Source organism: Pygoscelis adeliae, unplaced genomic scaffold (genome assembly GCF_000699105.1).
Source record: "Pygoscelis adeliae isolate BGI_AS28 unplaced genomic scaffold, ASM69910v1 Scaffold257, whole genome shotgun sequence".
NCBI lineage: Eukaryota > Metazoa > Chordata > Aves > Sphenisciformes > Spheniscidae > Pygoscelis > Pygoscelis adeliae.
Window position 1 is genome coordinate 629,780 of NW_008825215.1, and position 24,541 is coordinate 654,320.

The following is a 24,541-nucleotide window of genomic DNA, read 5'->3' on the forward strand; positions in this document are numbered from 1 at the left end:
GGTGGGAGCAGGATGGCAGAGCACCCGACTGAAGCTCTGTGGGGCTGGGTATCCCCATCTGGTCCATGGGGATGGTGGTCCCCATGGGTGCCGCAGGGCATGGGTGGGGGTGCAGGTCCATCCTGGCCATCAAACCGTGCTGGGGGTGTCAGGGCGTGGCAGGGGGCTGGCTGGGGAAGGGCTTGATGTGTGATGTGGGGTAGAAATGTGTCCAGTAGCTCATCCATAAGGAGACCTACACAACTATCTCACAGCTCATCATCTCTTAAACTCACTCCTCTATCACATCTTCCTTTGCTGGCTCCATCTGCAAGCTTCCCAGGGACTACTTTTAACCAAATTCTCCTATATTTTGGCTTTTTCTCCTTCCTGCCCATAGGAAGATGGTCCAGCCTGCCCGCCTCCCCCCCCACCATCGGAGGTACCGGGCAGGGTGTTGTTGCTCGCTTGACACGCTTCTTCCCCCCGGGAGCTGCCCACAAGGAAAATCGGTGCAACGGCAGCCTGGCTATGCGTGCGAGATGGGGCCGATAGCTCCGCTGGCGTCACTCGTTTAATTAGTAACAGGGGGGTGAAACCAACAGGGTTTGTCCTCGGGCTGCCACCGACTCGTCTTTCCCCGCCATCCCTTGGTCATCAATGCACGCTCCTGGGGTCAAGGAGGCTTTAAAGAGCGCCGCTTGTTGCGAGAAAAGATGGGTAAACACTAGTTTTTGGGGCTGTTTAAGTGCGTCTCCCGTTAGGTCTGTCCCCTGGGAGCCAGCTTTATAAACCTGCAGTGAGTTTGCCCTGTAATCTGATCTCTTCTTGCAAGTATATAATTTTCAAAACTCGTTCTTCAGCAGAGAGCTGCGTTTCTGCAGCCCTTCGGCAAAAAAAAAACAACCAACAAAACACAACAAAACACACCTAAAAAACCCCAACAACCTAAAAAGCAAAACTCAGTCAGGCTCTAGAGGTGGTTTTTTGCCTGAGCGAGGGTTGAGATTGCAACCTCGGCTGAACAAGGATCAGTCTGATCTTGAGTCACTTGAGCCTGGCCTCTTCAACTGCAGCTGAAGAGGTTGCAACCTTAAACCAGGTTGGAGTTTACCCAGGGCCTTGTCTAAATAGCAGGTGCTGCTTGTAAGGGAAGATTAGCAGGACTTTTTCTTCCCAATTTATTCTGTGTACAGACACACCATTTACCTTGTATGAGCAATCAGTTCACCCTGTTTGGATCTGCCGGACGGTAGCGCAGAGGAGAATAACATAGGAAAATGTTGCAAAGCTTTAGTGGTGGTGGGGAAACTGGCAGGGGATGTGCAGCCTCTGTTATAACATGATTACTTTTTTTAGTTAAAAAAAAAGCCAAAACACCTGATTAGGTTTCCCATTAATGATATCAGTTTTTTATTTAAAAGAAACTCTCAATATAGTCTCTTCTAGTTGTTTTTTTTTCCCACCCTGACAGCATCAGGGGCTGCGGATGCAGCCGCTGCGTGTTCGCTCTCTTGCAGGGGATCCCGAGTGCTGCTGTGATGGTGATTTTATTTATTTATTTATTGCCAGGGTTCATGTACTAGAGCTGAAGATTTAATACATCTGTTTCCTGCTGGCTCGCTGCCCTGGCTCTCATGATGCACAGACACCCCTGTGCCTCCCCCAGCTCCCCAGAGCAGTTTCACACTCCTAAGATTCAAGCCCTGGAAGCAGGTTTTGCTGTTTAAAAACCCCAGTCCCCCATATCTCTTTTTCTTTTTCCCTCCCATTTTATTTTTCCTTCCTCTTGCTGAGTGCGTTAGGCAACAGTGAGGGCACTTCTTTGGGAAATTTAAAACCTTAATCCTCCACTCATTTGTTAAAAGGCTGTGTGGTGTAACTATATTCTCAATAAAAGGTTTTAGAGGGTTTAGCTGGTAAAGTCTCCCACAGAAGAACAGCTTTCAGCTGGAGTGCTTCATGAGATTAGTTTCATGTTAGGGACTTTTTATATATAAATAGATGTTCAGGGAGCAAAAACATTTCTTGTAACCTACTGGTTGTCTTGTAGTAACAGCCCGTATTACTTTCTGAAATGCCCTTGGCCGGGAGAAGGAAATTATTGATAATCTTTTAAAAAAGAGAATTTTAAAGCCCGCTTTTGTGTGTGGAGTAGTTCTCTGGCTTTTGTTTTGCTCTCTATCCCACAAGCTAACGTGGCTAAACCAGGGTCACTTGGCTACTTGTCCTGTGCTGGCCTGACTCAAACTCACGGGTTGCAAAGAGGAATAATAATCCCAGTTGGCAGCTCTGACTCTATCAAAATAGTTTTTAGACTAGTGTGGTTCTGGAAGTAAAATAGGTGCTGAGAGTTTGATGCTCCAGTTACCCTATTGCCACAGCAAGCTTTCCAGCTGCTGGATCGTCTGTGTACTTGGAAACATCCCTTTTTGGGGACAAAACTCTGGGTTAGGAAATATTTTTGCTCCTGAGAGTGGATGAAACTAAGTACTTGCCTAATTTTTTTCAGTGGGAGATGTTGTAAGCAATTGGTGGGTGAAACTTGTAGGGTTGAGGTTGCAGCTGGAGACGACGTGCTCAGCGCACGGGGTTGGGTCATGGATCAAGGGTACCTCTGTTAATGATAGCGGTAGCTTGTGTGTCGGCGCTTCCTAGAGCTGCAGAAATTGTTGTCACTTTTGGCTGTTCCTTGTCTCTGCGCAGGTATTTTGCTCTAGTTTTAACTGCAGAGCAAACGTTGATATACTGTAATGTGCCTTGATGCAAGCTGGGTGAATTAGTGGAGAGCAAATGCAGCTTGGACTTGACCAGCTCTCACAGAGTTGCCCACCTCTGCCTGAATTACGCTTGGCGGTTGGTGCTTGACCCTCCCAAGCACCGATCTTCAGCTCTTCATTCACCATCCCTGCTGGGGCTGAAGGCTTCCTCGGCACAAGCCATCTGGTTTCCTTGTGCTTTAGCACCTTGTGCTTCTTCGTGTGCAGTTTTCTTTAATTGCATCGTGAGCGCAGACTGGTAGTGCTGGAAAGGTTGGTTGGTCGCTCACTTGGTGGTGGTGGTGAATGCTGTAGGAGCTCGCCACCCGGGACTCACTAAGCAGACAGCTCTGAAGACTGGGGACCTTTAGGGTTAGCAACAAACCCAATCTGGCACAGCTTTGGCATTGCCCATGAATCCCAGTCCTACCTAAAGGAATTCCCCCTCTGGGTGAGAGGACCGTTTGCAGACGGGGTGACTCATGATGTCCAAAGATTGCTGTGGCTCTATCTGGAGCATGGCCCTCGTGGTTATCAGGTGTCAAACTGAGATATCTCAGGCTTGTTTTGTAGCCTTGCTTGGCTTTGCCTTTGGCTGCAAAAGTTTTTTTTATATTTATTTTATTCTGACTGCCAGTTCTCTCTCTGTGTGTGTAGAAGGAGCACCTGGGGTGGCTTTTGTGGGAACTGCCGGGGTAGGAGGAGATGAGGTGGAGATGAGTCACGGGGAGCCAGGCTCCAGCAGAGCTCCTGCCATTTTGTCTGAGGGGTGTATTTATGCCCTGAGCAACCAACTCAGCAACTGGTTGGTGTGAGGAGGGAACAAGGCAGCACTGGAGAGGTCAAATGAGTGAAATCCCAACGGGTTGTCCAACAGAAGAGCTGAACCATGACCTCTTCCTTCCCTGGGGAAGGGTTCAATAGTAACACTCTTGATGCCTTTTGACTCCCTCCCCTAAAAAAAAGCCATAAGCTGTCTATTCCCTGGGAGGGATAAATTATAAAATTAAAATAAAATAATCCTTAAGGCTTTAAGGAACTTATGAAGCCATCTGGGATAAAGGAAATGCTGAAGGCAGTTGAGACTTCAAGGGATGTAGCAGATGAGCATCGTTGGTCCCTTTGCTAAATGCAGCTGGGCTATGGCTAAGATATTCATGGTATCCACCATCTCCCAAGTTGGTCTGAGCAGTGGAAGCTGAGATGGGCTTAATCCTGCCATCGGTCCTCAGCTGTGTCCCTGAGCTGGGACTGTGTCTGGTGGTCCGATATCAACCACATCGCTCCGCGTTGTGAGGCTGGATCCGGGCCTGTGTTGTCTGACGTGGAGTACCAGGACTGCGGTGCAGATGTGCTGCTGACCATGTGTAGTGCATGACCTTAAGGACGAATTTTGGGGCAGATAATTTGATTTCCACGAAACCGGGTGATTCCCTCATTGGAAAAGGAGAGAGAATTGGGGGGGAAGGAAATGCCTGACTTCCCTGAAGCAGCAGCTCATCCCTTATATTGCATTATCTGGCAGCAAGGGTCTCCATATGTTTGTATACCCGCACGGCAGTGATACGAGGCTGGCTGGTGCCCTGCTCCCCTTGCAGCTTTCTCCTTGAACTTCCCTGTCCTTGGGCACCTGAAGGTTGTCTGCTTGCTGGTGGGGCTGGCTCTATAGCTTAGTCATCACCAACCAGGTGATGAGGTGATGACTCATCTCACCACTGCCATATTACGGATATCTCCAGTCTACGTGCAAATTAAACTACTTTAGTTTCTCCTGCTGTTCTGTGGGCACTCTTCTGCTGCTCTGATTGGCCATAATCCTGGTGGTGACCGTTTTGTGGCTAAAGCCAGTCTTGGAGATGGCAAGGCTTGGTCCATGTTTCAGCAGGTAGGCTGTGGAGCACCTCCTGTGATCCAGCCAAGCTCTGCAGGTAGCTGGGAGCTTTAGCTGTGATAACTGTTGGGGCTATAACTTAACTCCCAGCTACGTGCCCCTTCCTGATTTCTCTGAAGAGATCCATGCCTGGTTTTTACCAGCATGCTCCTGATCCGTGCCTGTTCCTCCGGACAAGGATGCAGGAGTCCCTTAAGCAACCGGATCTGCATCTCCATTTCTCTCTTGCTTATAACTTTAATAGCATGTCCTAGGATCGTGTTTTTCCCTTCTCACAGGTGTCACGGTAACAGCTCGCAGTTGTCCTTTGATCGCTTCATATTGCTTAAGTTTTGCTTTTGCTCAGTTGCTTCCAGCGACTGAGCTCCTGTTCTTCTAGCAGAAACGAAAGAGGAGAAATTAGTCCCTTTGTGCGTGGCTTTGCCCTCTGGACTTGCTGGCATCCACCTCTTCCTATAGGTGATTAGTTTTTTCTGTCATTAGTGCTGGGAAAGCTGGGAGGCGGTGGCCTTGTTTTGGCACCGGGGTGGGGTCACAAGTAACGCTCTAGGCGTGTCTTGTCACCCAAGACCTATCCAGGCTTCATCTCTTTGCCTTTACTGGAGATGTGAAGTGCAAAGTACACTTGGTGATCATCTCTAAATAAACATTCCCTAAGGACTTGCTTATAGAAGGAAACCTAACCACGTAATTGCCCTATTTAACACCCCAGATGGGTGCTCTTGAAGTGGAAGAGGTTGTTACTAACAACCTCTAGTTGTTAGTACTAACTCCCCTAGGAAGAGGGGAGTTACTAACACCATTACATCATTGTATATATTCCCTTTAAAGATAGGGTTTGAGTTGGCAGAAACCTTGACATCCCTCAAAGGGGACGTGTTTGTCTTGGCCTCCTCTGGAAGGGGTCTTCTGGCCTCTTCCCTTTTCTCCCTTAGGTGGAGGCATTGGCTGAGCGCTTTCTGTAACGCTGTCATCTTTCCATGCCGAGGGCTGAACGCAATGCTATTTGGCAGGTGTCTTCTGAGCATAAAATGGCCCTGTTACAATAATACTGGCTCTAATCCTGCGTTGTCAGAGGCAATAAACTTCAGAGCTGGACACAACTCGTGTAACTTAATGACCCACACCTCATTCGTTTTCATGGCTTTCTTAACATATGCTGTCCTCTGTACATGCAAGCTGTGCTGTTCCCTGGCTGCTACACAATTTATGGCCTCTTACTGGAAGAGTTATGTGCTCACTTCTCTTTTACAAAAGTTTTAAACCAGGAAGGCTAAGAAATCTCACGTTCAACCTGGCCCCTTCTTAAGCACCCAACTTTACTCTTCAATTGACGTCCCTAGGTGCACCCCAAAGTTCAAGAGGCTGGTTGAAATAATACATCTTTCTTCTGACCTTAAAGGGTTGACCTCAAGAGCTTGTACAAAGGAGAATTAAGCAAGGAAAATCGCTTTTATAACGTAACACTGGGTTTTGGTGGGGTTTTTTCCTATGTCCCCCCTTATGTAAGGCGTGCTTAAATCACCACTTACTTTAGAAACTCTGTGCTGTAGTCTTTAGCTTTTGGCTGCAACTTAGAGTACAGGCACAGGTTCCTTTGAACGCAAGCTGTTGGAGGACGGGCACGCTCTCCTCTTGACTCTCTATCTTTCCTATCTACCTTTTGATTTAAATACGACCTTTTTTGCTTCTGATGGTGTTTCCTTTCCTATGTAAGGTAACCTGGGCTAAGCATCTTATTCTGGAGCTGAATTTCCTTCTTGCTCCAATATTTGTGAAATAACGTCACTTCTGCAATGCTCCAGGAGCAGCTGCAGACTAGGCTTGGTTGTTCCCCATGGTGGCCTTGGCGTAATGCTTATATTGGTCCATGCCAGCCAGGGATGATGCTTTGGGACCGACGACAGATCCTCTCGAGGTGAGATGTGCTGCAATCCTATGGGTTACTGCAGTTACCCAACTTCGTAAAGGGTGAGGAGGAAAGCAAGGTGCGGGGAGATCACATGAAGTCCCTAAGGGCAGCAAGTCTCAAGATCCTGACTCGACATCCTCACAAGGCTTTGGTATTACATCAGGTGCTCCAATACCTGCCTTCTCGGTACCTTTTTGCTGTTGGCTTAGGAGCCTGGATGGGAATTGATAACTATATCTTTAAAACAGATTGAACAGACACCCAGTGTTCAGATGGGGGGGGGAACCTCGCAGCTCTACAAATGGCTTAGTGTCTCTCGGAGGGAGAATAAAATAGAACAGACTGTTTCAGTTGGAAGGGACCTGCAGTGATCATCTAGTCCAACTGCCTGACCAATTCAGGGCTGACCAAAAATTAAAGCATGCTGTTAAGGGCATTGTCCAAATGTCTCTTAGAAACACTGACAGGCTTGGGGCGTTGACCACCTCGCTAGGAAGCCTGTTCCAGTGTTTGACCATCCTCTCAGTAAAGAAATGCTTCCTAATGTCAAGTCTAAACCTCCCCTGTGCAGCTTTGAACCATTCGCATGAGTCCTATCGCTGGATCCCAGGGAGAAGAGCTAAGCACCTCCCTTTCCAAGTCTAAGCAAATCCAAATGCTGTGATGTCCTGGATGTTGTTGAACTGTGTTTGGTCCCCAGCTGCATCAGGGCTTGCAAGCGTTCCTGGAGGGCAGCTCCTTTGCGCCCTTGTGGAAAGCCAAAGTGATTCGTGATTATCAGTGCTGCTCTGTTTGCATTCTTGAGAGGGGTCTCGATCATCAGGTTTGACACTGTGGCCAGTCAAATTTTGCCCCTTGGTGTTGTCTCAAGCCAGGCATGGAAGAAGTGGGGAGCTGCCCAGTCAATTAGCTAAACCTCTTAATTGCTTTTGCAGTGAAGAGGTTTTAACGCTGTTTTTGAATATCTTGTAGAGCCATCCTAGTGTTGTCTTATGCCACTCTGCATCTCGCTGCTTTTCTTACTTAGTTTCTTCTTGCCTCACCTCCAGACAAGGAGGCGTTCATGGACCTTCTCTGTGGTTTTGGATAGTCCTTCCACTCGTGCCTCTTCCATCATCTCACCTGTAGTTCGTCTGGCCTCCTGTCCATGTATTCAGGTAGTCTTTGCTCTTCTTCCCCCCTTAAAAAATCTTAAAATCCTCTGACCGCTTTCAAGCAAAGCTTTGCAAGAAGTGGAGAGGTCTCAAAGGTGATGAAAGCTCCTGTAGGAAGAGCTGGAGGCAGAGAGGTGCTTTCCACCTCCAACAGTTGCTACTGGGGCTGTTGAGTTTTGGATGGATTTTTATGGCTCTGGAGGCAGAGAGAGGGGGCCTGGATCCTGCTCACTTGCATGTATTTGGATATATTTGCATATGCACTTGTCTTGTGTGTCTCTGGAGTTGACAAGCGCACACAGCTCTTATGTGTAAACCTGAGGGGCTGTTGAAATTTTAATAAGTACCACCTTCTCTTTATGGCTCCTTCTCCCCCCCTTAAGCTTTAACTTCCGCATCTGGGTTAATGTCTTGCACTGTATGAAGAAACGTCATTGAAGGCACAATGTTTGTAATCAGCCTTTAATAAAAGAAATACTTGTGCAGTATCTTGGACTACATCTGCATGAGCAGCTACTCTCTAGACAAGAGGTTGGTGCTGTGTCCTTTGCTTTGGGAGCCTCTGGGTGCTCAGATTTGAGTAGTGCCAGCACGGTTGGGTTGGGGTTTTTTTTTTCCCAAGGGCCGTGTTCAGCGATGACCCAGCTCCTTCTTGCTGGAGAAAACCTGGCATGGCCCCTTCTTGGGCTTCGTGGTGTGGGATTCCTCATCCTTTTCCTTTTTCTTCCAACTTCTGGATTTTTTTTTCCCCGGGGAGCCAACAATGTGTGCAGGATGGATGGGTTCCCCCAGGGTAAATCCAGAAGTGGCACTTCTGGGTCAGCCTTTCCTGTATTTGCTCCCGAGTGTCTCAGACCCAAGATTTGTGCAGCTGTTGGGGTGTTTTCCTTAAGGTCCCACTTAATTGCTTTTCCAGAATAATCAGGGTCTCATGCTTCCAGATTGTTCCTTCAGTAATTTCAACAAATTCATGGATTACTGTAAAGCACTAAGCCTGCAGATCTATGGACCAGATGGAGTGACTCTGATTCCTTAGTCTCCAATGTACCAATTAGGAGCTCAAATCGTTCACTCAAATGAAAATGCCAATGTTAATCCCAGACCCTTTTCAAAGGGGGCACCACTTTGTGGACTTCAAATGTAAGAAATTAATTTTCAGAAAGCTGACGTCCATGAAAATGTGTAATTTTTCCATTCCCTACTTACTAATCAAAGCTGATCTCATACTTTTTTGAGCAAGGATTTCTTTTTTTCCTTTTCTACTTCCCCAGAAAAATCAAATAATTTGGTAGAAGTAAGTTTTCCCAGAGTAACACTGGGACCTACAGTGTTTTCTGGAGAGGTAACCAAGCGTTGCCCTGGCTTGTTGGATTTGAGACTGTTGTGAGTCATCCTGGAGGATGAGGTGAGACCTGGGGGAGCCCCACCGAGACCTCTACATGGAAGAAATTAGCTGAGAAGGTGTTTTGGACAGGTTGAGAGCAGGCACTGTTGGTGCTCTGTAGAGTCTCTTGGGTAGCAAAACCCCTTCTTGATGTGGAGGCGAGGGGTCCACCAGCAGTGGTGGAGGGAAAGCAGTGGGGAGCAGGGTAAGACTGATGTGCATAGCAAACAGAGGTTTTCTAAGGGAAGCAAGAGGGAGAAATAGCGGCTTTAAGGAATTTCTTTTAGTGCTACGGTGGATCTTAATATGTTCTCGGAGGGATCTGCCTGTGCTTTGCACTGGTGTGTGAAAAGCAGGCTCGGAGGTCTCCATCCTCTTAAACTGCCCAGCCTTGTGCCCTCCCAAACAGATTTTTGTTGTGTTTTTTTTTTAATCCAGGGGTCTTTTAGAGGCTCATTTAATCCATCTGAACCTCTCTGCACAATGGAAATCATCTCTGCTTGGGCAGAGTTTTTGTGGCCCTGGATTCGGAGACCCTCCTCGTGGCAACCTCTCTGCCTGGGGCATCCCATAATAACCTCTTGCCCCTGTGAGACAGAGAGATATTGCCGTCTGTTATTTCCTGAAGTTGGAGATTAACCGTGTTTCCCTGTCTGCAAAAAATCCGAGCCGAAGCCAAAGAAGGAGGCAGGGATGGAATTAATTTACTGCTTTGTGCAACTCATTTCTCCACCCCCATGAACTCTTGACTTGCTGCCTGCACTCGATCCCCTATAGCCAGCAGGAGATGGGAGCACTTACAGACGTAGGGTCACATCTGTTCCCAAGCTCGAGGGTTACACTGAGCTCATCTGCAGCCCCCTGGGTCTTGTCTTGTGTCTGGATGGCGAGACCCTGGAAGGGAGATGCTTAGTTCCTGTATCCCTTCGTGGCTGTATTTGGGAAGCATTTTCTGAATAGCTTAGAAAATAAATTGCTGTAAGCAATGTGTGGTATTAGATAAAACAACTTTTATTTCAAGTGCAGTGCCAGGCTCTGAAAGTGTGAGTTTTAATCCCAAAATGGTGGGGGTTTTGGTGAGAGCCTGCTCCTCTCTCTCAGCAGGGCTGCGACCCCTTCGCCCAGACCCAGCGCAGCAAACTGCAGCATCGCCGGGCGCGGATTAACCAGCAGATCAACAAGGAGATGAGGATGCGAGCGGGAGCAGAAAACCTCTTCAGGTGAGTCCTGATCCCCGGAGCGTCCCTCTGGCCCAGGGATTTGGCTGGGGGGGGGGGGAAATACAGTATTGATGTCTAGGAGGCAGCTGATGCTGGCACTCCCATGGCTATGGTGGGGTTTGCTTGATCTTCCCTTGACTTTGCAGCGTCCATCCTAGAAATGCCTGCCCGCCGTTCGATGGAATGCTGATGCTATGCGTTTTAATAAAAAAAAAAAAATTATCATTTTAACGTCCTGGAAGCCTGGTACAAAACCGGGTGTGAGCAGGTGGAATAATGGGGAATAAATGTTTTAACCGGGATTGAGCTCGGACTGCGGAGCTCCTGCCTGATAACCCCAGCGGGTTAAATCTGATAACCCCAGTGGGTCAAATCCAGCTTTGGTTCCAAAAATCCCCATCCCAGTGCTTCCTCCAGAGCAGAATCGGAAAATTCAGGTATGTCTCTGCAGATGGGCGCAGTCCAGTGGCTCTTCACCCTATTGGGAGGATGCATTTATGGGATGGTGCATAAGTTGGTACCTTTCAGATTGCAGCTGGTCCAGCAGAAGTAAAGTCAGCAGGTTAATGCCTTCCTCTGTAGAGCGATCATGATGCAATCACGTTATTTTTGCAGCTACTTTATCTTTTTTTTTTAACCCAAGGATGACCTTTTTTGGTAGCTCTTGTGTGTATCTCATGTTTCTGTAGGATATTGCAGCACGTGTGCAGGGTGGGCAGGTCTGTTAATATAAGAAAATATTAATAAGGCTGCCCTAAAATAGCTTTTTTTGGCATATTTTGCCAGTTTGTTATTTTTTCTTCCCCCCAATAAAACAAAAGATTGACTTTTCACTTCTGAACTTGAATGACTTAACGTCAGTGGCGTATGCACCTGGAAGAAGAGAGTAATAGTTGCTCCACCAAACTACAGGAAGAAATGGTATTTTACCGGTGGCCGAGGACAGCGGGGCTTCCCGGGGGAGGTGAGGTTACAGCCCGCATACCCCGCTGCTTCAACCAGGCTGCCGTGCCTCATCTAATTAAAAAAAGGCGATGAAAGCCCAACGTGTGCCACTCCACGCGACTCCCCTTTATTATAAAAAAAAAAGAAATAGGGGGAAAATGTGCTGGCTCAGCAGAAACGTGCCTGGCCGCGGTTTTGGTGCAAACAGCGGGAATCAGAGCCACGTGCGGGGGAGTGAGCAAAAATGTGATGCAAAACACATCTTAATTACTCAGCCAGGGAAATGCACTGATGGGGTTCTCTTTTCTTTTGCTGAATCAGCAGTTTGAATGTCCTTTGGTAGCAGCCACTTTTCCTCCCTCCCCCAAGTCCACTTTGCAGCTGAGAAATAATGTGGGTTTCTGGGCGCTACAGCGCTCAGAGCTTACGAAATATGGGAAATCTGGGGTGGGGGGGTAGAAATCAAGCTTGTGCCTGAAATTAAAGGCTTGGGACTGCTTAAAAATTATAGACTTGAGTTGCACGGAGAAACTTCCTTTGCATCTCTCTAGGCTAGTGCTAAATGCAAATAGAAGAAGGTGTGGGTTGCCCAGCTTGGAGCAGAGTTTTCAGCTGAACTTGCTGGTTTCTTTGCTTCTGCCAAGAAAAAAAACTGAACCAAACCCCTCAATGCTTTAAAAAAAAAAAAATCTCCTGAACTGTTCTGTTCAACATATCGGTCCCCTTTCCTGGAGAGGTTGCCGTGAATGGTGTGCTGGAAAAAATGCACGTGGTGTTTGCTCAGCGGTGTTAAGAGGGTTTGTTTGCTGGATAAATAAATGGGCAGAGGCAGCGGAAACCTTTTCCTTTCTTGTTCAAATACTGGGGCTGAGCGAAGCAATTGGGGAGATAAAGGTGTCGCCAATAAACCAGTTTCTTAAAAAGACATTAAAAAAAAAAAAAGAAATCTTTCTTTGGTGTTAGCTAAGCAAACAGCGGATAACTTCACCGAGGAGGTTGATGGAGACACGTAGGCTCTGCGTGCTCATATGGAGATCGGTGCTTGCCCCGGAGAGGGAGCACAAAGTGCATCAGTGCAGGTTTGCTCACGGAAACGACCGAGCGCTCCCCTAAATTACCTCTCTGAGAGTTACTGTGCTCTTAATTGCTGCATGTGGCGCTTGCAGAGTGCAAACTGAAGTGCCCCGAAGCGACGTTGGGCTTTAAAACCTTAACCTGGTGGCAAATCTTGGAAAAACTTGCACGTGCTTGCAAAATCCTGCAGAGCACGATTGGGCTTCGCAGGGTGATACGTCCTTTCTGCTGCAGAGCAGGGGTGAAAGCACTGGTCAGAAATAGGTCATGTGTATATGCAAATGTTACCCTGGTCTCGCTGGGTTGCAGATCAGCACAAATCAGCTATTGGTAATACAAGAAAATAATAATAATAATGAAAAAAAGATATTGTTGCCAGCTGGGAGCAAGAAGGGGAAACCCTTTAATTCCTATTGGAAGAAAATTGTAGCGACAGCAGCGATGCACCTGTGTCCTGGAGGTGGTGTGATGTGTGGAGGACTAAAACAGTGACTGAATACTGGTTTATATGGAAAGAGGGTGATTACTGTGCTGATACTGTATGGGGAACTGCAGAAGTGCTGAAGGATGTTTAAAGAAGGATGTTTAAATGGAAGAGGCTGCGGAGATCCTTGGACCTGCTGTGTTTTCTTCTTTGTTTGTTTAGAATAAAAAAATGCAGTGGCCTTGGGAAATCTCAGCCAAGGGGTGTCAGGGGAGGAGACCCTAAAGGACCAGCATCTTAAAAGAAAAACAGCATAGCTTCTTCTACTGCCCTGAGCCAGGTCAGGGCAAGGCCCCTGAAGGATGCTATCCACAAAAAACACACAATTCAAAGGCAACATGCTCTGCAAAAGCTGGGGGGAGAGCGGTGCCCTGGCTGAGCAGAGCTCGTGCACGTGTTATTTTTCCTGGAGCCGGGCATGATTTAGCACGAGCAGCCGGAGCCCCTTTCAGCCGACGACTGGACTGCACGCTGCCAGCTCTGGGTTATCTCTCCCTGCTTTCCTTTGGAGCAGATAAGAAGGTTATAATCAGCCTGGGAGCTTGTCTTGCTGGGAGCAGGCAGCTGAAATCAATCTTTGGTGTTTACATCTGCTGTGAGTGGGGAAGGGAGGGCAGGATCCGGCTTTCCTAAAGGGCGAGCACAGCAAGCCTCTTCTCTTGCAGAAGGGTTGTTTGCACCCAAAAGTAAGTTTTTTGGGTGTTTTTTGTCCTCCTCAAACCCAACCATAAAGCACTTTTTTTTTTTGGTGTGGGTGAGCACCTGGAGTGCTCATAGCCAAATCTCAAGCTGCACTGGAGGTGGGAGCATGGATGGGCAAGGGGAAGGTTGCTTTAGGGCAGGAATAGCAGTTTCATCTGAGCAGGGTGCAACGCTGTAATGAGTTTTGCCTGGCCTCAACCTCCACAGCACAGTAGTCTGGATGTTCTGGCTTCCCCGGTCCTGAAAGGCTGAGAGAGTTGGGGTTGTGCAGCCTGGAGAAGAGAAGGCTTCGGGGAGGCCTTCTTGCAGCCTGTCAGTACTTAAAGGGGGTTTATAAGAAAGATGGGGACAGAGTTTTTACCAAGGTCTGTAACGATAAGACAAGGGGGAATGGTTTTAAACTGAAAGAGGAGAGATTCAGACTAGATCTAAGGAAGAAATTTTTTACGCTGAGGGTGGTGAAGCACTGGCACAGGTTGCCCAGAGAGGTGGTGGATGCCCCGTCCCTGGAAACATTCAAGGTCAGGTTGGACGGGGCTCTGAGCAACCTGATGTAGTTGAAGATGTCCCTGCCCAGGGCAGGGGGGTTGGACTAGATGACCTTTAGAGGTCTCTTCTGACCCAAACCATTCTATGATCATGTGCAGAGCAAGAGGCACGGTTTCTGTGTGACGGTTTGCATGGATGCACGTGGTATTGCTCCGCTGGATAACTTAATCTCTATTTATCAGTGCAACCAAGCGTTGATAAATAAAGGCATTGATGAAATGGGGGAGGTTTGATCCACACGGTGTTGTCTTGCAGGGCCACCAGTAACCACAAGGTCAAAGAGACGGTCGCCCTGGAGCTGAGCTACGTGAACTCCAACCTGCAGCTGCTGAAGGAGGAGCTGGAGGAGCTGAACAGCAGCGTGGACGTGTACCAGAACGACAGGTACACCAGGCAGCCGAGCCAGGCAGGCAGCTGCTTGTGGTGTGGGAAGAGCAGCTTGCTCAGTTGGGATTTTATTTTTATCATTATCTCACTCTTGCTTTTTCTGGGAGCAAGGCAGCCTCTCGTCTCGTACCCATTGCTCTGCCTGCCTGCTCTGCGCAGGGTTTGGCCCTCTGGCAGGGACCACGAGGTGGTGGCTGGGGAACAGGGGAGGACTCAGGCATGGGCCAGATTTGCTGGAAACAGTTTTTCACCCTGGGAACATCCATGTTTCATCTATAGACCTGCAAGGAGACCAAACTCATGGAGCTGCAAGAGGAAATTTTTTACACTGAGGGCCTAGCAGATACTTAGGAGGCATTTGGAGATGGATGGCGTGTCCTCTGGACACCGATGTCCCAAAGCAGGACGAATAAGTCAGAAGCAACCATCTTCACTTGCCTCATCCTCCTTTCCTGAGCATCCCACCAGAGCATGAGTTTTTTCCAGCAGGTGAAATAGGAATTTAGCAGAAGAAATTAAAAGCGTGGCTGCTCAGGTGCCCAACCTTCTGTTCTGGCTGTTCCCAGAGTGGATTACTCACTGGTTTCTTTTCCCATCAAGGGTATTAGGTTATTTTTCTCTCTTTCCGAGGTTAGACCTTTTGTTAATTGAAACACTCTGTCGCTTTGAAACGCTTACCTAGCCACCTCGGGCTTGACTCACCGGAGCAGTAATCCTAGCATGCTCGCCAGCAGCAAACCAACGTGCCAGGGCGGCTCGGCAGCGCTGCTTCACTGGGTGGAAAAGCAGAAATCCCCGAGGCAGAAAAGAGCGGGGACACTGCAGCAAGATGGGAGCTGCTGCCCCTCCTTCCCTTCCCGAGATGGATGGGTGGATGGCGTTTGATGACACCAAGCTGAGTGGTGTGGTTGACACGCCAGAGGGAAGGGATGCCATCCAGAGGGACCTGGACAAGCTGGAGAAGTGGGCCCATGTGAACCTCATGAGGTTTAACAAGGCCAAGGGCAAGGTCCTGCACCTGGGTCGGGGTAACCCCCGGTATCACTACAGGCTGGGGGATGAAGGGATGGAGAGCAGCCCTGCCGAGAAGGACTTGGGGGTACTGGTGGATGAAAAGCTGCACATGAGCCGGCAATGTGTGCTCACAGCCCAGAAGGCCAAGCGTATCCTGGGCTGCATCCAAAGCAGCGTGGCCAGCAGGTCGAGGGAGGGGATTCTGCCCCTCTGCTCCGCTCTGCTGAGACCCCCCTGGAGCACTGCATCCAGCTCTGGGGTCCCCAGTACAAGACAGACATGGACCTGTTGGAGCGGGTCCAGAGGAGGCCACAAAAATGATCAGAGGGCTGGAACTCCTCTGCTATGAAGAAAGGCTGAGAGAGTTGGGTTTTTTTAGTCTGGAGAAGAGAAGGCCCCGGGGAGACCTTACTGTGGCCTTTCAATACTTAAAGGGGGCTTCTAAGAAAGATGGGGACAGACTTTTTAGCAGGGCCTGTAGCGACAGGGCAAGGCAAGGGGTAACGGTTTTAAACTGTAAGAGGGGAGATTCAGACTAGATATAAGGAGGAAATTTTTTACACTGAGGGTGGTGAAGCACTGTACCAGGTTGCCCAGAGAGGTGGTGGATGCCCCATCCCTGGAAACATTCCAGGTCAGGTTGGACGGGGCTCTGAGCAACCTGACCTAGTTGAAGATGTCCCTGCTCATGGCAGGGGGGTTGGACTAGGTGGCCTTTAGAGGTCCCTTCCAACCCAAACCATTCTGTGATTCTATGTCCATCCACGTGCTTTTCCTGGTGCATGGTCCTCCTCGGGGGAGGATTGCTGTGCTGCTGGGGGCAGAGGGAGGTGCAAGGACCAGGAGAGCATCAGTGACTCCATCCTGCAGATTGCTGCAGTGATATTAATTGTCGGACCAGGATGATCTGGGTGCCGGATTGTGGTAGGGTCACGGGGTCTCCTATGGGGAGAAAGCCAAGGGAGCCCCTATCTCCACCACCCTTGGGTGTTTGCTGCACTCAGAGGGTCTGTTGCAATCTCTGAAGGTAATCCTGGATGTTGGTCCTTCTTCTTCTGTGCTAGACATAGGGATGCATGCAACATCTCCTGTGTTGCATGCATCCTCCCCAAGTTCTTCCAGGGGATGCTTGGCTTTTCCAACCAGCCGCTTGTTTGCCCTGGTTTAAAAAGAAAACAGCAACCCCAAAACCCTTCCCAGACCGGAACAAAAGCCCCTTTGTTTGCTCCAGGCATTGGATTCAAGTGGAAATCTTATTAGGGAAGGAGCAATAATGGCTTTTCTGCACTAATTATAGCTCTTGAAGCTGTTTATTCAGTATGAACGGATGAAAATGTGGGTGTAACCTCCCTGCCCTGCTCCCCAAGTTTTTGCAACTTTCTTTGCCTCTTTTCCTCCCTGGACTAATGAGTGATGTGCTAACAAGTTGTCAGCGGTTTCTGGAGGTAACGAGAGGGGGCTGTTGTGCAAACCTGGGTTGGCGAGGGCTTGATCCTGCCTGACTCCATCTCGCTCTCTGCCAAACTTTCTTGTCTCTTTAAACCAGTTCCCTGGGAGGCCAAGTGTCCCGGGATGCGGTAACATGGCTCGGTGCCGGGGTTGGGGACTTCCCCGAGGGATAGATGGGTATCGGGGAAAGCATTTGCGGAGCCGATGTGAGCTGCAGGTACCACCATGGGTTCCCATCCCCCATCTCTGTATAGAGGAGCCGGACGATGGGCCCAGCTTTGGGGCTCTTTGCAGGGCGGTAATTTTCTGCATGCTCCAGGCTCTGCTGCTTGTACAGACCATTTCTTTACTTCTTGGCAGCAGAAAAACAAAATAGCTGCTAAATCCCCCAAAAGATGGTCCTTCCTGGCTGTCCTCCTGCAGCACTTCTTCCGCGGTGCTGCACGACTGCCCTGTTTTAATGTTGAAACACAAACCACTCCCCAGCTGGGTGTTCCCAGAGTCGTTGTCATCTTCAGCATTTTACAATATCGAACGGGCTCTGCGATAAGAGCTATTATTAGACAACTGCTTTTCATAGAGATAGAAAACTTCAATATCAGGCACAGCGCTGCAGCCCGAGCGAGTCCTTATCAGCACCGAAGCCCAGATTAGCCCATAGGAGTGCGTGAATCCGTGACCTGTGCTCGCATCACGCCTAGTTCCCAAGGGCTGGTAATTAAAGCAGCTTCGTTACTGGAGCCTATTTTGTTGCTATTGTACTTGTTATGGAGAGAAGCTGGAGGGATAAGGGTGATGGTTTCAGGTTATTTTCTGTGCACCCCTCCTCTCGCGCTGCCGTTTTTGACATCACGTTGGGAAAAGCGTCTTTCCGCTCTGCGGAGTTGGGTCCTCTTCTAGCTTTACTTTTAATGGGAGCAGCACAAGCCCAGGGCAAAGAGCTGCTTCATTTTAGTCCCCGACACGCAGGGTCTCTCCGAGGCTTGTAAACCAACCACCAAATAGGTTGCTGTCTTCTTCCAGCGAGTCCATCAGCGTCCCCATGATCCCTTTGGGCCTGAAGGAGACGAAGGAGCTGGATTTGCTGGTACCACTGAAGGTGAGCATCAGGATTTTGCACGCTCGATGCAATGTAAGACGACGGAGGAGAGCGACCATGCACTTTGGGTATGGTTGGGTGCTGTAGAGGAGATGCTGCAGCAGCTGCAAAATGTTTTCTGTTTTGGAACAGTTGCAAAAAAAATAGGTTTATGGGGAGGAGCTGGACTTAAAACATGGGGAAAGTGGGAGGTGAGGGTCTCGAGATGCTGGAGAGCAAGAGCCAGGCAGGGGAGGAGATGGCTTTCCCTGCCACAGGTTTCCTTGCAGAGAGAGCTTGCAAATTGCCTATACAGAATCGCCCAAAGTCACCCTTTAAATCTTGAATATCTATTTCCCAGGGTGACTCAGGGTTTTCTTTTCTCTTGTTTACCCGTCCAGGATCTCATCAGTGAACACTATGGAGAGGAGGGTGTCTTGTTTGAAAAGGAAATCAAAGAGTTCATGGAGCTACGGCAGGTCGGTGCCCCTTGAGTTGCAAAGTCTTGCTTTGGCTTGTCCAGAAACGCTCCTTGGAGGTGCCACATTTTGCTCCAGGGTCCCCTCAGCCTCTCTCCAAACTGCACACTCATCCTTGTGTCTCGGGGTGCGGGATTCCTGCGCTAGAACACCTTGGCTTCGGTTCATAGGTTACAAAATATTACAGACCATTCAGTAATTGTTTTCTTTCCCCGTCCTTTAACACCCTGCTAACGTAGAACTGAACAGCAATAAAAGTTATAATGCAATCCCTTACTGGTTTATGAATATTAGTTCACCCCCGGCAAAGCTGAATGACTGCTCTCTCTCCAGCCAGCGCTTGGAGAAGAGGAAATGTAAAGCAATCTGGTAAAGGTGAATTTTCTCCTCTCCTGCGAAACAGCTCTCATAAGTAACTTCAAGTTTTGCCTTGCCGCGGAGCTTTGATCTGGGAGAGCGGAAAGAAAGAGGCTTGCTCAAGCCCTTGTGAAGGGCCTGATCCTGCTCTTTAGGCTGTGGGAGAGGAGCCCTGCAAAGCCAGAAGCGGGAAAGGAAAAAGCCCTGTGGTTAAAACTAGGCGTTAGAAGAGCTCTGACCCTCCTCCCTGTGTCAGGTCAAAAGCTCAAGGGCTTTTTTGTTAAGAGCAAAAAATCCTATTTCTTCCCTAGCATTTATTTCAGCAGACTTTGCATGAGTTTCTCTGTTACAAGAAATAATAATCTCAGCTTGGTTTAGGTGAGCATTGCCTCCAGTACAGCTCCCAGGCTGCTGGCTCTGGATTTGGGTGCCCCAGCACCGAATTGGTGCCTCCCTGAACTTTCCCGCGGCTGAACCTGTGCTGGGGGCTGCCTCCCGCTGCTGCACAGCATCTTGTCTGCTATTGATCTAATCCTATTGATCTAAAAACTCAGGTGGATTTTCTCCCCCCCCGGGCTGGCCAGCACGTGCAGCTCCATAAATCCATCATTTCCCCTCCCGTTTTCCCCCTTTCTTCCCACCCACGTGTCTCCTCTCCCATCCCCGCAGGCGATGCGCACCCCAAGCCGCAACGAAGCCGGGCTTGAGCTCTTGATGGAGTATTACAACCAGCTCTACTTCCTCGACAGCCGTTTCTTCCCTCCCACCAAAAGCCTGGGTGTCTTCTTCCACTGGTTGGTCCAGCTTTCCCCATCCCACCTGGGGCATCGCGGGTGGGGAGGGAGTCGGGACCAAGCCTCCACGACGGGATTGCTGCCTCGGCAGCAAAGCTGGGGCTGGCGGACGCGGGGAGCTGGGTTTGCTGTTGCCCTGGGTGGGTTAATTAGGGGAGGCAGGGGAAAGCGTGTGCCCCAAGGGGACGAGCCGTGATGCGAACGGTGGCTGCGAGCCCACGTGGAACGCTGAAAACCCTCCAGGCTCCGCCTGCATCCGTGGGCGAGGACCCGGGGATGTGCAGCCGTCGACTCTTCCCTTCTCCAGGTACGACTCCCTGACGGGGGTCCCATCCCACCAGCGGGCACTGGCCTTCGAGAAGGGCAGCGTGCTCTTCAACATTGGAGCCCTGCACACCCAGATCGGAGCGCGGCAGGACCGTGCATCCCTGCCGGGGCTCAACCAGGCCATCGATGCCTTTCAGAAGGCGGCCGGTATGTGGGTTCCCACCTTCTCCGGCTCCGCAGGGGCACGCGGGCAGCATTTCCCTGGGGTGGGAATAATCCACACGAGTGCAAGAAGGGGAGAGAGCAGTCGTGCAAAGAGGGATGGGGACAGGGCACCTCCAAGGGACCACAAACCAAGTGCAAGTTGGCACCACGCTACTTCTGTGGGGTTATGAAGAGGAGCTGGGATGACCCAACAGCCACCCAAAGGGCTCTCTCTTGCCGCACGGCAGTAGGGATGTCCCAGCTCGGGAGAGAAGAGATGCTGATCCGTCAAAAAAAAGTGGGGGGGGGGAAAGATCCTGGGACTGCAGTCGCCCAGGGCTTTGGGGAAGAAAGCTGTGGGCACAAGGATGGTTTAGTAGCAAGGGAGGGACCCCCGACCTTTTTACCTGCTGCTTATGGTGAGATGTTTGATATGCGAGCTGGGTTGCCGGCTCTTCTCTTCCTGTGCTGCTGGTGGGGAAACCTTCGTGGTCCGAAAGTCTGACCCTCCCGCTTACAAGCCCAGTGGTTACCAGGAGCTTCTCCCTCATGCAGGTGCCTTTAACTACTTGAAGGAAAACTTCTCCAACGCTCCCAGCCTGGATATGAGCACCGCCTCCTTGAACATGCTGGTGCGGCTGATGGTCGCCCAGGTCCAGGAGTGCGTCTTTGAGAAGATGACCTTGCTGCGTTCCCAGCACAACTTCCTCGCCCGGCTGCAGCTCGCCCAGGAGGCGGCAAGGGTGAGCACCTCGGAGGGGAGAGGACTTGGTGGGGCTGTCACCACTGGAGAGGCTCCTTCTGTGGTCGGCAGAACCCCCCAGGAGAGGACAGCCTGCTGTCACTGTCTCCTGATGGATGTCCTACCTCTCAACCCATGGCTTAGCAGCTTGTCTCTTGATGCCCCACAGGTGGAAGATGTCTACTTGCTGGTGCACCAGACGATGACCCAGGCCCACGTGAAGGATTACGTTCCCTTCTCTTGGACCACCATGGTCCACGTCAAGTCGGAGCATTTCAAAGCCCTCTCCCACTACTTCGCTGCCATTGCTCTCTGCGACTGCCCTGGTGAGTGTTACAGCTCGGAGGCAGCTGCCTGCTCAGCCAAGTGCCGGCTCCACGTGGTAGCCTGGTGTTTGGGAGGGATTGCAAAAACAGAGGTGAAGGGAGATATGTACAGGGTAGATGGATACAAAACCTAAAGTTTTTGGGATGCTCTTCAGCTGTTGATCTCACTTATTGACTCAGCGATCGATGCACAGAGCAGATGTCCCCCATATTTCTGGTTTGCACAGCACTTGCAAAGTCCTTCCAAGAAGCTGAGCAAAAAGGTGCTGTAGGGATGTCACCTGCTGTCCCCTTTGGGACTGGGTGGGTAAATGGGGGGGGGTCAGCTGCCTGCTGACCACACGTGTGCTGGTGTCCTCAGCCGGGCAGCCTCCAGAGACAACCCCGGTCCATGTGGCAGGCCAGCTGGGGGCTTCAAAAAATAAAAACAAAACCAAAAAAACCTCGGATTTAATTGCCAGCCTCGTGGCTGGCTGCCCTGGGCATCCCAGGGTGGTGGGGTGCTGGCAGGAGGGTACATATGGCTGTGCCGGAGCCAGGCTGACGTGGCTCCGTGGAGCCAGCTGGAGCGCGGACGTAGGATGCGACCTGTGATCTCCATCTGTGCCATCACCGACAGCCGTGCAAGCAATTTCGGGTCAGGCAGAGGATCTGGGGGCAGGCAGCCGATGCATGCCGTGACCTGTGGTGCCGACCCGTCACTTGGTGGGGTGGCTGAGGACAGGCTGGGGGACTTCTTGGAGGATAGCTGCCAAAAGCAGTGCTGTGCCGGTGACGGCGATGGCTGCCAGACTGTCCCAGCATCCTCCCCCGCTCCAGAGCCTGCCCAAAATCTTGCTGCCAGGCTTGTGCAGTGTGGGCGTTGCAGAAGCAGCATTGAGCAAGGAGAGCTGCTGGGGCAGAGACGGGAGGGAGAGGGGCACCGTGGGGCTGGAGCAGCTTAAAGACAGAAACGGCAGAGGACGGTGATGGGGCCGGGTTTGCATGGGGTTACAAGGGACAGGGCAAACCTTTCCCCTAAAATTTTGAGGCTGTTTGCCTGGCCCAATAACCTTAGGTGCTGTGGGAAACACAAATCTGCAGGACATGCCTAATTTGGGTGTTTGGGGATTTTTTTTGCTCCATCCAGAGCATGCTGTTGAGATCTCAGGCGCACAGTCGCTGCCTCTCCTTGACCCCCTTGTTCAGAATAACAAATCTTTTGCTCCCATAACCAGCTGGTAATAAACTCCTTATATTGCCATTTAATTCCCCAGGGATGCTGGCACGGAGAGGGTTGGCATGGGGAGAGCCAGCCCTGGAGCTGCCGGTTCCCTACGCTGGGGGTGCTCACCAGGCTTTGAGACCTCCTCACGTTCAGACCAGCAAGTCCACAAGGCTCCCTGGAGCCCTCTGGGTTCCTTCCCATCGCACCCTGTGCCCAGGCAAGGAAGCTGCCATCCAACCCTGAGCTCCCTGTGAGCCAAAGAGGATTAGGAACAGCTTTGGCTGGAAATAAGGGTGTAAAAATCATGCGTACAGAACCCAGCGTGGTGCTTGGAGCACCTGTGCAAGCTCTATCCATCTCGGTTTCTGCATCAAAGGTCCCCCTTGGTGGCACTGCAAGCTCTCTGCCCATGCAGGGGTCCCGGGCTCAGCTCCCAAATTACACTTTAATCTGCCCAGCTCTTGTGCTTTAGTTGTTGTTTGTCTTGGCTCCATCTCACTAACCTCCAAGTGGGGAAAACCCAGGGCTCTTGATTTCCAATCTTGCTTCCAGACCGGAGCAAAGGAGGGAAGGAGGCAAAAGAGCCGGATACTTGTGCTGCGCACAGGACAAATCCTGCACTTGGCTTCAAAGCCTGGTGCAGCCTTGACTGTGATAACTCATCCCTCTCCCCATCACTGATGTCTTGGTGGTTGTTGCAGGCTGGGTGAGAGGAAGCTGCTGCTGAAGTTATCAGGGCCACATGAGCATGGATGTGGCTTCCTGGTCCCCTTGTCCCCACCACCGTGGGGGTCCAGGTGGCCGAGCAGCACCCTGACTTCTCTCCAAGCCCATCCGCACCCAATTTTTTCACGCAGCGGCAACTGATGCTGAGCTGCCGGAGCAGGAGAAGGCTTTTATCCAGTTCCACGTCACCATGCCAGAGGGACCGTCGCTCCGCGTCCTGCTGCAGGACCCCGAGGAGAGGAGGAAGCTGGGTAAGTGCATCCATGGGGGCAAAGCCCTCAGTTCTTGTGATGAAACCTCAATGCACGGGCAGTGAGCCCCACTGTAACCCTACCCGTGTAGGCATGGTCTCCACAAAGGAATGTGATGAGCTGTTGGGGGATGTCTCTGTGCAAAGACATCTTTTTTTTTGGGGGGGGGGATTTCTTTGAAAAGAGCCTCTCCTGGGAAGGCAGGAAAGTGTCACAGTTCCCTGTCAGGGTGTTGAGGATCAACTCACGGTGCTTGCACCAACCTGTCCAGCTGAGTTTGACAGTAAAACCTTGAACACCGAGGTGTCCTGAGCCAGGTAACATCACTCAACGCAGCATGGAGAAATCCGTAGGGACACAGAGATCCTGGAAGCTCCTTGGCTTGGGCTTGCTGCTGACTTGGCTTGATGACAAGAAGACACAGCAGATGCCAGGGGGTGTAGCTGCATCAAAAAGCTTGGGAGACGAGAGCTTCCTCCCATGCGGATTTTCAGCTTCAGGGGAAAAACAAAGCGTTGCTTATTCAGCTGAAGTTGTGTTTTGGCAGCCCCTCCCCAACAAGGCTGCAACAAGAGCAAGCTCAGCACCCTGATTTTGGGGTGTCGTCTCCTGTTTGCCTCCCCCATGAGCTGCCTCCTGGTGCTCTTACCCCTCATGGCACACGTATGAAAGGAGACAGGTCCCACCAGGAATGAGTTCGTCACGTCGCCAGCCTCAGCAAAGTCCTACTGGCTGCTCGGCCAGATTTCGCTGCTGGGGATGGAGGTGGAGGACGCGCATGGGGAGACTTCTTAAATCACCCCCAAAACCAGAGCGTTATGGTAACACCACCCTGACACCCTCAGCTGCTGTCATCTGGTTTCCCGATTTGCATCAACCCACCTTCCTGCTCTTCTTGGGGGGAAGGGGCTCCGTTCAAAGTCTGCTGGTGAAAAATGAACGTGCAGATGCCAGCTTCAGCTCTGGTTTTAGTTTACAGGAAGGGGAGAAACTTGCAGCATTAAAACCATCTCCCTGAAAGGATATTTTTTTTTTTCCCCTTCCCTTGTCTTCTAATATTATAATATAATGTTTTATCAAACACGGTATATTCCACTATCTTCGATAGAGTGGAGCCAAAAGCTTGCACAGCTTCCATGCTCGACCTCTATTCCCAGTGATGTCTTGAAAATAGCAGGAGCTGACGTCTTGAAAATAGCAGGATGTC

At 50.4% G+C, this 24,541-nt stretch overlaps 1 protein-coding gene across 1 annotated transcript in view; it reads left to right on the forward strand.

Moving 5' to 3' along the window:
- Positions 1-24,541, forward strand: part of RHPN1 (rhophilin, Rho GTPase binding protein 1) — a 39,900-nt gene that overhangs the window by 8,410 nt on the left and 6,949 nt on the right. Inside the window, exons 2-10 of the mRNA XM_009329148.1 lie at positions 10,184-10,299; positions 14,309-14,437; positions 17,927-18,002; positions 18,383-18,460; positions 19,487-19,611; positions 19,919-20,085; positions 20,638-20,825; positions 20,994-21,150; positions 23,215-23,334. Of these exons, the coding sequence (XP_009327423.1) occupies positions 10,184-10,299; positions 14,309-14,437; positions 17,927-18,002; positions 18,383-18,460; positions 19,487-19,611; positions 19,919-20,085; positions 20,638-20,825; positions 20,994-21,150; positions 23,215-23,334 (1,156 nt within the window). The remainder of the gene's footprint in view (positions 1-10,183; positions 10,300-14,308; positions 14,438-17,926; positions 18,003-18,382; positions 18,461-19,486; positions 19,612-19,918; positions 20,086-20,637; positions 20,826-20,993; positions 21,151-23,214; positions 23,335-24,541) is intronic.